The sequence below is a fragment of the Bactrocera tryoni genome, chromosome 5 (assembly GCF_016617805.1).
Source record: "Bactrocera tryoni isolate S06 chromosome 5, CSIRO_BtryS06_freeze2, whole genome shotgun sequence".
In the NCBI taxonomy this organism is placed as follows: Eukaryota; Metazoa; Arthropoda; class Insecta; order Diptera; family Tephritidae; genus Bactrocera; species Bactrocera tryoni.
In genome coordinates, this window is record NC_052503.1 from 25,787,880 (window position 1) to 25,805,455 (window position 17,576).

Here is a 17,576-nt window from a genome sequence, read left to right on the forward strand (position 1 = left end):
TATTAAATTTTTAATCCCAAATACCGGTTTGACAAATAAAAAAAATGTAATCTCAATCTTCTTATAAACAAATTGTTTTAGAATTCACATTTTTTCAAGTTTGCGTATTTTGTTTTCTAACATGTGAAGCAAATATGAACATAGTTTAGATTTTTTTGTCTTATTTACACTAAATACCTTCTAATTATTGTTTTCTGTAAAAAAAAAAACATATGCAAATCTTTCGTTTTTATCTCTTTATAAAAATTATTATTACTCAAATTTTGAAATTTAAAAAATGTATTTTCAGATTCACAATGTTTAATTCAGGGTTTTAGTTTGAAAATTTTTTTATTTGTTACTTAAATTTTTAAATTTGAAAAATGTTTTGGAACTAAAGTTTGAATATGCAATTTTTCAAATTTTAACTTTTATTATTACATTAAAAATTTAAATTTTCAATCCAAGATATTTGGGATATAGGTTAACATTGGAATTAAAAATTGAAGTTTAATCCGAAATTTAATTTCAAATTTCGCAAGTTTGATCATCCGAAAGTATTATTCTGCAATAGCGCGCATTATACGGTAATTAATTAAACATTAACATTCTTAATAAACGGCTATAAAAACAATCTTTGGAAATAAAATTTTATAAAACATTCATAAGAAAATTTTTCAGACTGCAAAAAAATTAAATAAAAAAATATTTAAGAAAAAAAATTATTTATGAAAAAAATATTTAAAAAAAATATTAAAAAAAAAATATGAAAAACAAAATCAAATTATCAAATATTTTTCATAAATATTGTGGTCGTTTATTCTTGACATGATTTTAGCATTCACTATGTACCATATGTATTAAAAATTACACATATTGTCATTTTAAAATGAAAAAATAAAAATATTTGTTACTTCACATTTGAACGGGGGAAAATAGTCTAATTTTATTTTAAAAAAAGTGTGTGTGTGTGTATATATAAAAAAAAAACAACGATTAAACCAGAGTTCATATGGAGATATATGTATTCATACATACTTACGCATATGTAAGTAAATTATAAAGCCTAAAATAAATATGTATATTGTATACTGTGGCTCCGCGGGGGAGCAAAGGGCCAATAAATATGTGTCTAGTTTAAGAACTCAAGTACATACATACATACATGCATGTCCATATGTTTATATTAATTTTTTAACTTCACAATTCGATAACCAAATCATCACTCTCACTGCATAAATGATATGGCACGCGATTTTTAAATCAGGCGCCATAGATGGTTTCCTAAAAATTTCTAAAAACAGCATTTTCTCTCTCTTGGAGCGGGTGTCCTCGGAATTGTGTGAGGCAGCAATTAACAAAAACCAGTTTATAAGTATGCATTTGACTACCTACGTTTGTCTATATGTTTTAGTTTTACTTTTGCATTTTTAAAACAGCTTACATTCAAAAAGTGAGTTGTTCATTTTAAAGATAAAATATGTGAAAAATATATATAAATATTTCTTTTGTACCAATGCTTGGTGCGTAAACAACGTATGTAGCACTAAGCTCACGCTCATTAAATACATACATACATATACCAAAAAAGATTCACAAAAAAGTGTACGCCCTTGTACATTTCTACCATTTGCACTGACAAAATTCATCATGCATCATGCTCTGGTGCATTAAAAATGGACTTTGTTGCACAGCAACTAGTCTTCTCTTCAAAATGACACGCTGGTACAAATCTGGCTTCAAGTACATAACCTCTTCAGTTTTTTACATTTGCAGCAATTTTTTCTTTCGTTTTTCGAATACAAATATTGATATCTTGCACTCCATGCAAATTCAATTTGCACTAGTGGAGTTAAGACATTATGATTAACATTTTCTTTTTTTCAATTAAAGGTGGGACTTAAAAGATGAACACCTTTGAACCAAAGTCAAAGGTTAACTTGGCCCACCTTACAAACAACAATTTTTTTTTTGGTCTCCTGCAGCCACTGCTGCTGGTTCAACAATAAATAGTTTTCAAAGTATCTGCAGCACACTTAACGCTTTCAAATGGATTCCGTTTTGGAATAGAGTCGCGTGCTACTGCCGCCACTGCCGCTATTTCCACTCCTGCCGGAGGTACCTGAGTAAGATTTACTATTGCCATCATTGCCGGATGAAGTATTTGCCGCTTCATTGTTTTGCCGCTCGTGATACTCTTGAAAACATGGTACAATGCATAAATTCGTTTGGCATTCGGGACAGTGGTATTTGGTTTTGCGCCGCAAAATTCTACCATGTCCGTCTATAGTGTTCCAACAAAAATTACAGCCCAGTGCCGGACCGGGCCGTATAACGGGACAATGACTTGAACGAGGATTCTCCAAAGTGATGATCTCCCGAGAGGTCTGAAAAGAGGGATATACAATAAATGCATTTTAAAACAAAGTTGGAAAGTCAGAAATCACTATATAGGGAAATTTGGGGACAGAAAAAGATTAGGCAAGATTGCATCAACTTTTGACATTACTCAGGTATAGCTAAGGAAAGTATTGACCCCATTCAACCCATTTTTTACAGAAATGCATCTATTATCCGGAAAAGCTTCTCCAAGAATTTCGATAATATATCTCACAGATTCACCGATGCTTTCGATAAGATATTAGTCCGTTCCCACGACAGTCGGGTCTATGGAACGGGCGTGGATTTTTATACGGCCAAGGACTGTCAGAATTCTGCCGCAACAACAACAACAACATAAAATATTAGTTTTGGTCCACATATTCGCTCTCTGGGGGTTTGAAAAGTTGTAGTAAGATTTAGTCATGCGCAGGCATATCTTAAATGCTCCAGTCGTTTCTTTTTTTCGCAAGGTGGCGCCAATTGGAGATTCCAATCGAAGCCAGGTCCTTCTCCACCTGGTCTTTCCAACGGAGTGGAGGTCTTCCTCTTCCTTTTCTTCCCCAGGCGGTTACTGCGTCGAATACTTAAAGAGCTGGAGTGTTTTCGTCCATTCGGACGACATGACCTAGCCAGCGTTGCCTCTGTCTTTTAATTCGCTGAACTATGTCAGTGTCGTCGTATATATCATACACCTCATCATTCCATCGAATGCGATATTCGCCGTGGCCAACGCCCAAAGGACCATAAATCTTTCGCAGAACTTTTCTCTCGAAAACTCGCAACGTCGACTCGTGATATATTCATTGCTAGAATGTGAAAGCATTTAAAAGCACTTACTTGTGGAGAAGACACTGATCTTTGCAATTCCTCGCTCTTGACACGCAACGAAGGTAAGTGTTCAAATGAACTGCTGCCCATGGCTGCGGTTCCAGGATGCAAACTACTCATTCGTTCCGGTAACATAACACTAGATGTAGATTTCGAGCTACGAATCTTGCCTGTTGTTGCTGTTGGTGGTGGTGTATTCGACTCCGTTGAACGAACACGCTCCAATGGTGCTGAACTAATACTTGACGTATTAGTATGGACACCGCCCATGGATGAGGGAGTAGTGGGTGAATTGTTGCGACCACGTGAATCGCTGTCATCAATGTAAGTAGTGGTGAAGTGTGGTATGCTGAGCACTTTTGACGGACTGGCTGAAGAAGCACCGCTGCCTGGCTCGTTCGACGTGCCACTACTACCGCTGGACACAATTTGCTGCGGCACAACATATTGCGACGAACCAACAGGTGGTGGTGAACCGCCGGACGTGTACATTGATTCAGGTAGTGATATGTGGTGTGAATGCTGTAGTGGAACGCTGGTGATATGACTAGTGCCGGCACTGTTGTTAGCGCTACTGGTTGTTGTACACGATAGTGGATGTGAATACTGACGATGTAGCGGTGCAAAAGGATTTGTGCCACCAATACCACCACCACCGACGATTAATGCGCCAGCGCCACTAAGTGAATGTTGAGTGGGCAGTAATGGATCCGAATGCTGTTTCATCAGAAAAGGTGTACTCTGCGGTACAGAGAGCAAGTGTGGAGAGGATGGTGTTAAACTCGGAGCCGGTTCGGATGAGTGACGCTCTATACGCGGCGGCACTGTCAGCAGGTGATGGTGACTGGGATGTGTGTGCAATTGCAGTGCATGGGCTGCGATGTAGTTCGAATGTGAACTACCACCAGGCGAATTGCTAAATGGATCGAAATCTACACAAGATCCCTGATTGGGTTCGGGTGAAGCCTGAGCATTTGAAAGACTATCACTGTCGCGTTTAACACGCGGCTGACGTGTCAGTATACGATTACGTTTCGTGCCCATTTGCTGTTGTTGTGAATGTTGATGTTGCAATTGCGCTGGAGAATGATGTTGTTGTTGTTGAGAGAGTAGATTGCTAGGTGACGGTGACATCGCCATATTGACAGCGCGTGGTGAACATTCCGGCTGAGCGACAATTGTGGACATATTAGCGTTTGACGGCTGTGATAAATCTGTAAATAAATGAGTTTGCAAATTAGTTAACGAGAAGTACTAATTGAGTGATTACTAAATCGAAGATGTAGAACTTGTTGCTAAGTGGATAAGCGAAAAAGTTGATGAAAAAAGTAGCGAGTAACTATATAACGCCTGTAATTTTATCAACGCATATGGTTATAAATCTTCATATGAACATCGTATTTGAACTTCGGCTGTATTTTCAAATTGCCGAAATAACAGCCCTCAGTCGGAATTGCGAATTGGAAAAATATACTTCGAGCCTAACGCTTAGTTGATGTTGAATTTTCTTGAGATGAGAGTCCATACGAAAATGGTCTAATATACCACACCGAAAGTTGTGAAAACTATACATCATTTACATGGAGTGGTTTTTTGTTAACATTTTTGATTTTACAATAGCAAATTAACCGTTTTTCGCAAAAAATCGTGTACTTCCTTCAAAATTTTCCCCAAAAGGTGAAAATTTAGTTTTTTACTTCAGATAATCTACTGGTAGATGAAAGTTTAATTTTTTTCGGGGAGTATTTCTCCATGAAATTTTCATAAATATTATTCGAATTTCATACTATAATGTACCATCAAAAATATATTTTAACTATTTCATTAAAAAAGGAAAAATCATAAAAAGGGGTCTTGGGCACGAATTAACCCTACTAACCCTTAACCTAATACTAAACAGAATGGTTATTTTATAAAAAAAAATATCAGTCCTTAATGTTTAGGGTACTGCACTACAACAGATCTATAGTCACGGTGCAAAAATCAATTTAATTCTACTCTTAGTATTTAACACACATAGTAAAATTATACCAACTCATGTATATATTTTTTTATAAACTATTTATATTTATTTCTTTACACGTATATCGCACATTTATTAAATTTAAGGATATCATTTGTATTTATACTTTAATTCTTAATTTCGCTGGTTTGAAATATGCAATCTAATTCTTATTTTTAGTTAAAAAACAAATTTTTTTCTTTATAATAAATAGTTACGCAGTTAAGTCTATCAGAAGATGGCGCACTGCTTGGTGTGCTTTGTGTATGTATGTGTTTTTTTTTCTTTTTAATTTTTTTCACGGTCGCTTGCTTGTTCTTCTCTTTACTGTACAAAAAATTGTTTCCTAAAACTACAAAAAAAATCGATCTCAAAAATTTTTCTTAAGGAACGCCTTTGATGTGGCATTGCTGCTTCTTGCTTGTTGAGATGTCGGTGTGTTTGTTAGAAGAATTTTAATTGCAATTTACATTTTGCACTACTGTAGTTCACGATTGCAAATAGTTTTAACTACCAACACTAACTATGAATGATGATAGAACTTGTTGTTTATATAAGAAAAAATTAATTAATATACAAATTATAATAAAATGACAATTTAAAACTCAGTAATTTTTTTCTTTGCTTGCGAACTTTACACATAACTTTAACATTATTTTAATATATATATATATATATATGTGTGTGTAATGCTTGTAAATGTATTATATATATATATATTATTTTGCCAAGAATTTTTAAAAAATATTTACTTAATTAAGCTACATACGATCTTAGGGTATTTAATGAATTATTATTTTTTTCAAACAATTTCGAGTTTACGCTCTACGCGTGTGTATCTATTTCACTTTGTTATCAATAATAGTTGTTACACATCAGTGTTTTTGCGGTGCACAGAAATATGAAATGTTACGGCCACCTTTCCACATGGGCAACCCGATAAAATGGTATTAACCATGGCTCCGCGGGAGCGCAAACTGCCACAATTTATGTATACCGCAAAAACTCCTTGTATTATATGTGTTGTTGCTGCTTTTTCGATGAATTTGATTCAGTTGAATTATATTTCCTGTATTGCCATTTTCTGCCTATGACTATCTGGTTATTGGATGACCAATTTTGGTTTATTTCATTTAAGTTCATGTTATGAAGAGCGCTGTCCCAGCTGGTGCACCGCTATGAGCGAGCGCCAGTGGATGTGAGTGAGCCAATACCGTATGATTGCCACCACCACCACCACCAGCACCACCTACTACACCAGCCGCACCAGTCACACTAGCAATGCTATGATGTGTGGGATGTGTTGTTGTTTGTATTATGGCTGTTGTTATTGGATGTGTATGTGTGGTGGCGGCTACTGCTACCGTTTGTTGTTGTTGCTGCTGATGATGCTGTTGTGCTGCTAGGTGCATCGAAATCGTCGTCGCAGTGTTTGCACCCGAAACTGAATTCTATATTGAATTGAAGTTAATACTTTGTAAATTCATTGCAGCTGCCGGATTAACGTTGATTGTGCCCGTGCCGGTGCCCGGACCGACACCGGTCGCATCAATATATCGCTGCCTGGACACTGTATGCAGACCAGCCGCAGAGAAGTCCATATGTCGCGGATCTAAAAAGTTCATTACGCCCATTGCGGGGTGTGCACCGCCGGCACCACTACCTGAGCCAGTATGGTGTGGTGTACACATCACCGATGGTGTGGGTGTGTCGGCTGGCGGCGGTATTTGCATATTCAATGCAGCTGATTGAGCAGCCGCAGCTACTGCTGCTGTTAGGTGTTCGTAATTTTCATTGGTCGTATCATCGGTAGCGGTGTTCTGTGGTGGTGGTGATGGTGACATATTTGGTTCTTGTTTAACGACACGTGCTTTAATGCTGGGTCGCGATACCGGGTAACCGCGTTTTTTGTATTCCAACCATAATGTACGATTATTTACGCCGAAGAGGCGTGCAGCCTTACAGAAACCTATACCACCGGAACGTACGGCCTCTAAAGCGCGTATGAAATTTTCATCACCTTGAGGGTTGACCGAACGTTTACGTTTACCACCTTGATTGCCACCACTGCCGCTAGTTGTATTTCCACCACTTGAGCTACTGCTGCCGCCAGCACCACCGGCGTTACCGGCACTACTACCGGCACCACCACCACTTGGCGTGGCGTTGGCGGTGGAAATGTTACTACCACCACTGCCAGAGGCATTGCCTGCCACATCGTTGGGATGTGCTGGTGATTGTATGGGCGTAGGACCTTGACTGTACACCGATTGCACCATGCTCGATTCATTGGGTGAAGTTGGTGATAGGTTTTGTGCTGCCGCACCGGCTCCACCATAATTGCTGACTAGGCTATTCACTGTGATAATCTGTGGCGAATAAGTGGTTGCGGTATTTTGTTGCTGTTGCTGCTGTTGTTGTTGCTGCTGCTGTTGTTGTTGCTGATGTTGCTGTTGTTGTTGCTGCTGTTGTTGTTGTTGATAATGTAACTGTTGAAAATGCTGCTGTTGCTGTTGTTGCTGCTGTTGACCAGCAGCGGCTTGTTGAGCTGAGTCCTGCGCATGTTGTTGCCGTTGCTGTTGATCGTTATTTGCTGATGCGTTTGCTTGTTGTGCGCCAGCGCTGCCACCAGCATTTCCGCCGCCGTTGCCAATCAAATTTGGCTGACAAGTCGATAGCGAAAAGCGTGAATAGTTCGAGTCAACGACCGTCCATTGCAGACCTGGGAAGGGGAGAGAGAGTAAGAGAGTGTGAGAGGTTTGTATTTTTTTGTTTTTGTTTTGTTCACTAACACCACTATTAAGTGCAACTATTTTGGTGTATCGCAATACTTTATTTTCATTTTATTATATTTTCTTTTGTTTTTTGTTATTAAGTTATTTCAACTAACTAAGTATTAACTACAATTACTTTATCACAAAATATACACCAACAAATTGGCTCGTCCATTGGATTGAGAGAGAAACAGAGGCTTTGAAAGTAATGAAAAACAAGGGACGCTTACGCTCAAGAACTTTGTAGAAATTATTTCACAAGCTTTATATAAATATTTTTCAAACAAAAGCATTATATCAGTCCTATTTAAGTTTCGTTAATATATAATTTAGCAACGATCACTCTTTGCTTGCTACAAATGAGGTAAATTACAAAATTTATAATTTTGATCAGACTCTGTGCATAGCTCTCTCCTGATCCCCAAGTACAGCAAGATAGGTCTTATAAAATATGATCAGCTTTAGGTATTCTTAAAGCTGTAGTTTTTTTTAATTTTATTTTTCTTACTATTATCTTAAATATATATAGTGTAAAATAAATTATTATATTAATCATTTATTTAAATTTTACATTTACATTTGCCGTTAGGTTACTCTCCTCCTATGCCTATTGTTATTGTTATTATTACTTTATGAATAAAACCCTATATAAATTTTTTTAATTATTTTTTTGCCCCTTAAATTATACATATGTAATTGCCTGAATATTAAAAAAAATTAATTATAAATATCTTACCGGTTTTATGAATAGAATATGAATGATGCAATAAATCAAGTCTAAATATAAGGTATGAATGTGTTATGATGCAAATTTTATATTTCAAATTGAAATGGGGAGTTATTAAAGAAGAAATTGTAGAAAAAATATACCAACACAAAAAAAATGTGGTGGTTGTTGTTGTAGCAGCAGAAATCATTTCTAAAGGAATTTTGAGGAATGGTGCCTGTCAACTCGGTCCATGTCCGGGTCCGTTCCGGTTACTTAGACCCGACTGTCGTGTGAATGGATTTTGATCAATCAAAAAATAGCAACCTTTATTTGCTGTAATGGATCTGAACAATTTGTTGAGAGATTGTACCGTTGTTTTGGTCAATAATCCATACATGGATTTGGCGAAGACATCTCGGGAAATAAAAAAATTTATAGGGCCTCTGACGTTTACTTCTGTTTGTTACAAACTTCTGGGCATAAAAAATATTCTATAACACAGTTTGTGATTATAAATTTATTTACCAAAATTTAATCCGCATAGTGCAGAAACGACGTTCCTTTCGTAAAAAAAAAATATATTCAAATACCTCACTTATAAATCTTTGTTTGAGTACCAACAACTACGAATCGTATTCGATGAAACTATCAAGCTAAATATTCTCACTTAGCTTGAAAAAACGCGATACTAGCTTACAAGGAACACTAGAGGAAATTTGTTATGATACGCTTAAGTTTTTACCAATAATCATTTATCAAAAAAAAAAAAATAATAATAATAATAATATAAATAATAATAAATAAGAATTACACTAAAATTTATGATCCTACGTCATGCAAACTATGAAATCTAAATGCAATAATTACTACTTACCAGAATGAGATGATTGAGAATTTGGTGCATCATGTTCCGAAGGTGTTGTAGCAGCAGAAATATCTAATGGCATCGATTGCTGAACGCTGCTCATGTCAACTTCAGGTTTCTATTTTAATGAAAAAAATAAAGTTTATTTATTGAAGAATTCAATATAATGAGCAATATTTAAATTACAATTTGCATGTGGACGTGTCCATGACCATCGTCCAAGCTATCATCCTGTGGATGTGGTTCAACCTCGGTGCTAGACGATTCTTTTAACAATTTTGTAGCGTGTAGAGTGTGAGTTGGTATGCCACTGATGGAACCACCTGTGGTTCCAAACGACATTTGACTCATCTGTGTAAGACTTATGCCACCAGTATTGTTTCCACTGTCCAAAGAAGTATTATGTTGCTCGTCCGAATTAGTGCGATCGCCAGATCCTGAAATATGAAATTAAATATGATTATAGAAACATTTGACAAACGATTATTTTCTATTAATTTAGATGTAGCAGAAGATATTACAGTATTTTATTGTTGTAACATACCGTTATTTGAAGATTTGCGAAGTCGTTTTCGTCTAGTTGCCGGTGAAGCCCCCGAACCTAATGGTGAGGGAGTGCGTCTTAATTGATGATGTTGTTGCTGCTGTTGTGATGTTTGCGTTTGGCTGTTTTGTTGTTGTTGATGGGGATGAGACTGAAACTGTGTTTCACCGTGTTGGCCATGGTGGTGCTGGGGCTACGATGACAAAGAAACAGATTACATTTATATTTAGCGTAATAACGAATTTTTATTTATAACGACTTTAACCAAATAAAAAAATTTACGTGCGAATTGGAAATATGTACAATCCATGTACGCATTTGAATGCACTTACCTCCCAAAGTGTCTCATTTATGCTACCACCGGCACTACTACCCATGCCACCGCTAGTAACACCACTGCTACTTTGGCCGTTACTGCCAGTACTACCGCTACCCACTAAATCGGTGGGTTCATTCGATGATTTACTTTCAGATTTAGTTAAATTGGCAGGATCGGTGGGCATTTCAGCAAGTCCTTTGATTTTAAGCATCTCAGCCGTTTTTAGAATGTGTGGTAACTGCTCTTGTGATACATTCACTTCCCCATAGTACATAAAATCAACCATAGTCTTGAGGTCATCATATTGGACATCTTTAAGTATTACAATTGGATGTTGACAGGGATTCGATGTAAATAATGTCTGAGAATAAAGAATTATGTTAAAATTTCGTTAAATTTCTTATTAGTTTTAAAAACTTACTTGAAAGTATGAGCTGCAAGCAGAGAGGACAATTTTGTGAGCTTGAAGTTGTCGTCCTTCTGCTGCTAAGGTAACGTCTACTAATGTTCCATTATGTAGTAACGAGGAACATACCGAAATGAAATTCGGTTGATGGTTATTCCAGCGCAAACAAAATTGTTGCACCGACATGATCAATGCTTATTTGACCGACGTTGCCGGCAAGAAATCGTTGTGGTCGTCTATAAATGTTTATTTTTCTTTTTTATCCACTAAAAGTAATGAAGCATGTATTTAAAAATTGTTTCTTTGTCTGTTCAGCAGTGTTTTCTAGAATTAGATTTTCCTTCAGTAGCGCATACGCATGCTGCTTCCACCACCGTACTAACGCGCAATGTTTGTTTTGATATTCGTAATTCGATATACCCGCTTTTCTTTACATGGTCTAGATAAAAAAGAAAACTGTAGTTATATAGTATATAAACTATTTTTTCGAATATTTTATATTTTTTAGTTTTTGGCCCAAGACATAAAACGGGAATTAATTTTAAAACAATCCACATTTTTCGTCAATGTACAGACATCAAATATTTGCTCCCCGTTTTGTCATTTCTGCTGCGTATACACATTTGTTCTCAAGCAATACAATAACAATAACGACACGCCAGCTTTTATGCTATCGGTCAGCACAGCTTTCTTATTAGACGAAAAATAATAACAAATAAAGAACATCTACGTAACGAAATTTAATAGTTTTGCTAGTATGCGTTTGTGTTTTGTGGAAGACCTTGAATGACGTCATTTGCGCGTATTTTTCTTTACAATGAAAATTTTCCGACACTTAATTTTTTCCTTGCACTAGTCTTAATATATGAAATTTATTGTTATGTGCTTTTTATAAATACGCATGTTATTAGACATTTCCTAATTTTACGAACGTTTAGTTTTGTCAGCATATAAATTTTGTATGTTATCTTATTAACTATAGATCAATTATACTGTTTTTTGTATAACCAACATGTAAATAGATAAATACTATGTCCTCTTGTAAGTTTTAAAATGTTAATAATTAAACGAAGCGTGTTTTAACTAGTATGGAAAAGTTTTTCTTCAACACTTCAGTCCTTGAACTTTGATGAATGAAAACTTAAGAATAATGGTGAAAACACTGTCACACTGTCGCACTGGCGGGTATGTACATACATGGAAAAGCGTACTGTATACATTATGAATTTTACAATTGTTCTCCATTTGGTTTGAGTTGTTGTTTATCACGCATATGCCAAGCTATAACCAATATTTCTAACTATCACAAAATTATTATTAAAATTTTTACTTTACTTTACTTTTTAAAAGTTATAAGCCAACTTTAATTCTTCTATAATCCATTTTTATTTTTCTCATTCACTTTCGGCTTCATTCTACTAAATGCAACCGTGCGCAAGACGATTAAGAACACACGAAGCAGAAGGGGTGCTATGTTCGTCTTCGTCTTCATTTGCATACTTAGTTCAATGATTTTTTTCATTCACACATATATTTTTTTATTTTTAAATACTTATTACATTATGCGACTATTGCATAAACTTCATTAAACACTTTCTACTAATAACACAAATAAACATCACGTATATATTCAGTGAAGTTTTTCCCCGACTTTACACGTTTCAGAATGTGTGGAATATGAAGAAACCAAATACAAAATGGCGCGTTCGCATAGAATTTTCGCTACATCGCAAACAGCACACCCTGGCCCGTCTTCGTATGTTTACTTTCTTTATATTGCATACCCAAAAGACAATTTATTCAATTATTTCAAATGCACAACAACTGTATTTTATGAATTATTATATTTACAAATACAAAATATGCACTTTTTCAATTTGTTGCGAAGAAAACTGTATCTTACTTTGATTTTCAGAGGATAGCACAGCAAAAGAGCAAAAGAGAACTAACCAAGAGCTAACACCGAGGAACTGTTTCTTTATGTAATGAGCATTTGCGTTGTGCTGCCTGATGTACGCAAATAACTGAATTTATAATTTTATTGTTTATTTAAGAAATTAGATAAATAAATATATTTAAATTTAAACAGCATAAACAAACCTTGAACAAGTAATCTTTATTATAAATTAATAACGCTGCAACGTTGAATATTCTGATATTCACAAACGAAAATTAATTTTAAATCACGCAGCTTGTCAACACTGAAAATATGCTTCTTCTTCCAAAAAGCTGCACATTTTTAATAATCTGGCAGTATACTTTTGCATGAACGCGTCGGTTAACGGTTCGGTAAAGTGAATTAGTAAAAATTGATTTTTATTAAATATTTAAGTGGAATAATTATGAAAAGTGTAAAAAGGAACCGCGAAACATGTTTATTCGTTTGTAATTAGTGAAAAAAGTGAAATAGTGTGGTGTGATCTAAGTTAATTAAGGGACTTGCAAAGTGCTTGCTCTGATGGGACGCCATTGCTTTAAGCGCCTTAATATTTGTTGTTTTTAAGTACATTTTTGTGAATACGCTGTCATAGGCCGCTATTGTTTTAAGTGCACTAATATTTGTTGTTTTTGAGAATATTGTTGTGAATACGCAGTGCCATACATACATATAAGTATGGATGTTTCCGATACCGTTCCGGATATGAGGAAATGAATTTAAGCTCACGGTAGCAGATGAACGACAAAATCTATCTTCCGCTCTAGACCTTGACTACAGGGTGCGCATTATAATTGAAATTAGAAGTGTTATTAGCTGTGATTAGTACATATGTATTTGAGTTCTAGTTGTTACGGTTGAAATTGCGGGTAGTGATAATTATTGTTTTGTTATTGTTGGACAAAATATTAAAATTCTTCATGTAAATAATATTGTTTATAAAAGTTAAATGTTATTAAAAGTTGCCATGAAAATGTAGTGCTTTCAATTAAATTTGTTTTGATAATATTAGTTATTTCGAATAACAGTTTGAGAGCTTTTGTAGTGTTGTGAAAATTTGTTGTGTGTGGTTATGCAAAAATGTTGCTTTAAACGCCGTTACTCCGTCGCGTGATTTAAAAAATAAAATTTAATCTTTATTGTCGACGTATCTAGTGTTTGCGTTCATATGTATATGTAAGTATGTAAGATTTTAAATTATTATTATTTTTTAAACTTCCTTATGTATTTTAAATTTTTTTTATATAAATCTTATAAAATATAGTAGTAGGCTTATAAGTTCAATGTTATTTGATCGCACAAAAAAAGTATTGTTTTTAATTACTTGCTTACATATTTATATAGCGACCGTTATCTGGGCGCGCAAACCGAATCGATAGGTATTTTTTGCCTAGATTAGGTACAACCTTTTTAACTTCTCAATTAGTGGAAAAGAATTGCTTGTTTACTTGAACTTTTGCTTTTCCAATCACACTTACGGAATCGCAGAAAATGTTACAAAAATGTGTGATGTCCACTTTCACTTCTGTTAATTACGATAACATCGAGCAGTCCAACTACAGTCGGGTCGAGATTGGATCGGAGCCAGAATTTTATATGGCGAAGGATTGTGAATTCGAAATTACTTCAGGAATGTTTTTTGCCGCTACAACAACAACAACCACACCGATAACATTGAAAATGTAGAAGAAATAGTGTTTGAAAATCGTCGTCTGGCATAGGAGAGATAGCATATGTTCTCTTACCGAACGATTCAAAACATTTTGGTTAATGTTTTGGGTATGAATGCTAAAAAGGTTGAAATTAAACTAAATGAAAATGTAGTTTGTTTTGTCAGTCCGGGTCATACTTGATGAGTTGGTATTTATATAACGACTCGCATCTACATATGTATTTATATCTACTTAAAATAAATCACATCCTTATTAAATTATTTTATCTTTATTTATGCATTCAGAACAATCATGTACATTTCGTAATATACAATAGTATACATACATAGTAACTATGCATGCACCAAAGCACAATATCTTTGACGTACAAAAAGTAAATTTGAGAATACAAAGATGAAGTGAAGTTGAATTTAAGTGAGTTCCTTTAAAAATGCTCGCACCTATATTTGCATTTGATGATGTCTCCCAAAAAGTGAACTCATAATTTCTCCTTCACTTTCAATAGGAATATACAATAAATAATAACTATTTCGCACCAATTATTATTTATTGTATTTACAATTTACATTTAGTTCACTTGTTCTCTTTTTACGTTTTCATAAATTTTGCGACATTTTTAATGTTTTCTTTGACATTTTGACATTTATCACAGATTTAATAAATAATAAACAAAACTAAAATTTATATAGTATATGATATCGAAATTAATTTTTTTAAATATTTCAAAATTTTTTTACGATTATTTTATGTCTTCTAAAATTGGTATTTATATCCTTTACGTTAATATTTGCCTCCTTAATTAAAATTCTTCACAATCCATTGGTTGTAAAAATTCTCTTCGCTCGCATTTTTAAACCTCTGTAGAAAAATTTCAATTGTCGGACACAAATATTTATGATTTATGATTATTTTGCGTAACACATTTTCAATGAGATTACATAATCGACATATTACAATTAATTAAAATCGCTGAATGAATATAAAACATTTTCAAAAAACTATTACAATTACGTGCACATACATTCACACATAGGAAAGTATGCTGTATAAATATGAAAATTATCAGTAATTACATAAATTAAGTGATTTAGTAAAATTAGTAGTTTCGAAGCTTTCATTGCTTTGTTGTTTTCTCTATTATGATTTTTACAATTTTTGCAAATTATGCAAATTAGCTATGCAATGCATCGCAGTTTTTTATAATTATTTTGAATTCTTCTTCTTTTTGCTCTTTGGCAATTTCGCCCAAATGCGGAAGAAGTATTCATCTCGGCGCAGCAGTTTACCGCGTGCATACGAATGTATATCCGCATCCATATTATGGTCACGTAGCCACGACGATGTGTTGCATGAACTCATTTCTGTGCGCGGTTCGTCAGGTAAACTCAAATGTCCTGCAAAGTGGAATAAAATAATAGTTGAATATATTATATAAATATATTTTTTTACTTATTCTGACTAAAAAACTAGAAAAATCGACAAATTCGTCAGCTCAGAAGCTGCAATATCACACAGGTATAAAAAGATAAGGAATCTTGATTTTGATTGACCAGCTTGTAAGGGGGTTATATGCTATAGTGGTGCGATCTGAACAATATTTTCGGTGATTGTAGCGCTGCACCAATATCGGTGATTCCGACAAATGAGCAGTCTCTTGGGGATAAAAGATAGATTGATATCTCAATAACTGAGGTACTAAGTCGCGTATATACAGACAGGGATGCCTAATTCCAGTCAGTTCATCACGCTGATCTCTTATATATGGTACAAACATATGTACATACTTTAAAGGGTCTCCGAAATTACAAACTTTATGGCAAATTTAATATACTCTCTTCATAATTATATTCTTTTCTTACCTGCAGTGATAGCCACATATGGCTCCTCCGATTCGAGCGGTTCGCTCAAACCGATTTCATTCTTTGCAAATATGCGTATCATATATTCATGATTCTCTTGTAAATCACGTATTTGGAATCTTTGCACACCGGCCGGTACACGGCCCACTTCGATCCACATGGTCTTCTTCATGTCACGTATGGCAATGTGATAGCCGAGCAGTGGCGCACCACCATCTGACTCGGGTAAACCCCATTCAAATACATGAGCATTGGCAGCCAATACGCGCGCCTCCAATGGCGCAGTGGGCGGTGAGGGAACAGCTATAGGATAAAAAACGCACAAGTTGTAAGTGTGCTACATTCAATGTCTTTCATTTGTACTCACTTGCATGTGTTTTGAGTGCGACGCTCTCGGTTACGGCTGGTGCACCTATTCCAACCGCATTTTCCGCCGACACTCTAAACCAGTATTCGCATTTTTCCTTCAAATTATCCACTGTGTATTGGCGGCAGTGTGCGTCTAACGTAATTACCTTTGTCCATTTGGTCGACGTTGCCGAACGTTTCTCAATACAATAGCCTTGTGTTGATGAAAGTCAAGTGAATGATAGGAAATTGATTAATTTCTATATTGTATAAAAGTTACAAGGTAGCAAAGTTCTGGCTTTTTAAGCGGCTTAAATTTGATCTTTACTGAATACTAACTGGTTCCGTAGGTTTCACAGAACCAAAGTATGAGTTCTGCAAGACACATGCCAGTTTTTCTTAAGTCGAACTAACCTCTAAACTTCAATTGCACTGTTAAAGTGATTTTAGCAGCCCGACAGGAATTAAAAATAGTCTAAACTTTCTTGAAATAGTGTAATCTGTAATTCGCTTAAACTTACCAGTTATTTCTGAGCCTCCGTTGTTCGCTGGAACTTCCCAGTCGAGGGTTACGCTGCGATTCGTCACATCCGGAATGCGCAAATTTTGCGGAGGCGATGGAGGAGCTGTACAATATTTGCGTACAAAAAATATTAATAATTATGAACATAAATAACATTATAGACCTAAGGTCGCGCTGCAATCCTCGTCTATTAATCTTATGAACATAAATATATGGTTATATATAGGTTCATTATATAATAAAAATTTCGTTAGCACTTTTATAAATGATCTGAATTATTACATATACATATGTATATTTTGATGAAACAATGATAGATTTGGACATTATACCTTCTGATCAAATTTGACTCGGACTGGTCCATTAAAACATCGAAAAAGTTAAAAAAAGAACATTTCTAGAAAATCGTTGAATTATTAGGAAGTATCA

The 17,576-nt window shown here is 34.9% G+C and overlaps 2 protein-coding genes across 6 annotated transcripts in view; both read right to left on the minus strand.

Annotated features, from left to right (window-relative positions):
• Positions 1 to 1,347: 1,347 nt before the first annotated feature.
• Positions 1,348 to 12,776, minus strand: LOC120776538 (longitudinals lacking protein, isoforms N/O/W/X/Y). Of its 2 annotated transcripts, XM_040107276.1 has the most exons (8): positions 12,712 to 12,776; positions 10,824 to 11,247; positions 10,416 to 10,763; positions 10,084 to 10,276; positions 9,726 to 9,976; positions 9,549 to 9,657; positions 3,199 to 4,403; positions 1,348 to 2,366 (listed from the first exon to the last, which is right to left on the minus strand). In XM_040107276.1, exons 2-8 carry the CDS (start codon positions 10,992 to 10,994, stop codon positions 2,025 to 2,027), a joined length of 2,619 nt encoding a protein of 872 aa, XP_039963210.1. In that variant the 5' UTR covers positions 10,995 to 11,247; positions 12,712 to 12,776; the 3' UTR covers positions 1,348 to 2,024. The 2 variants fall into 2 exon arrangements, with proteins under 2 accessions (XP_039963210.1, XP_039963211.1); XM_040107277.1 differs by lacking the exons at positions 1,348 to 2,366; positions 3,199 to 4,403 and adding an exon at positions 6,619 to 7,913.
• Positions 12,777 to 15,112: 2,336 nt separating this feature from the next.
• The window catches only part of LOC120778786 (titin), a 107,084-nt gene continuing 104,620 nt past the window's right edge, over positions 15,113 to 17,576 (minus strand). For all 4 annotated transcript variants that reach the window (XM_040110777.1, XM_040110776.1, XM_040110774.1 and 1 more), the window contains 4 exons: positions 17,146 to 17,250; positions 16,644 to 16,838; positions 16,277 to 16,579; positions 15,113 to 15,811 (listed from right to left, as the gene is read on the minus strand). In XM_040110777.1, the coding sequence (XP_039966711.1) occupies positions 15,621 to 15,811; positions 16,277 to 16,579; positions 16,644 to 16,838; positions 17,146 to 17,250 (794 nt within the window). In that variant the 3' untranslated portion in view covers positions 15,113 to 15,620. The remainder of the gene's footprint in view (positions 15,812 to 16,276; positions 16,580 to 16,643; positions 16,839 to 17,145; positions 17,251 to 17,576) is intronic.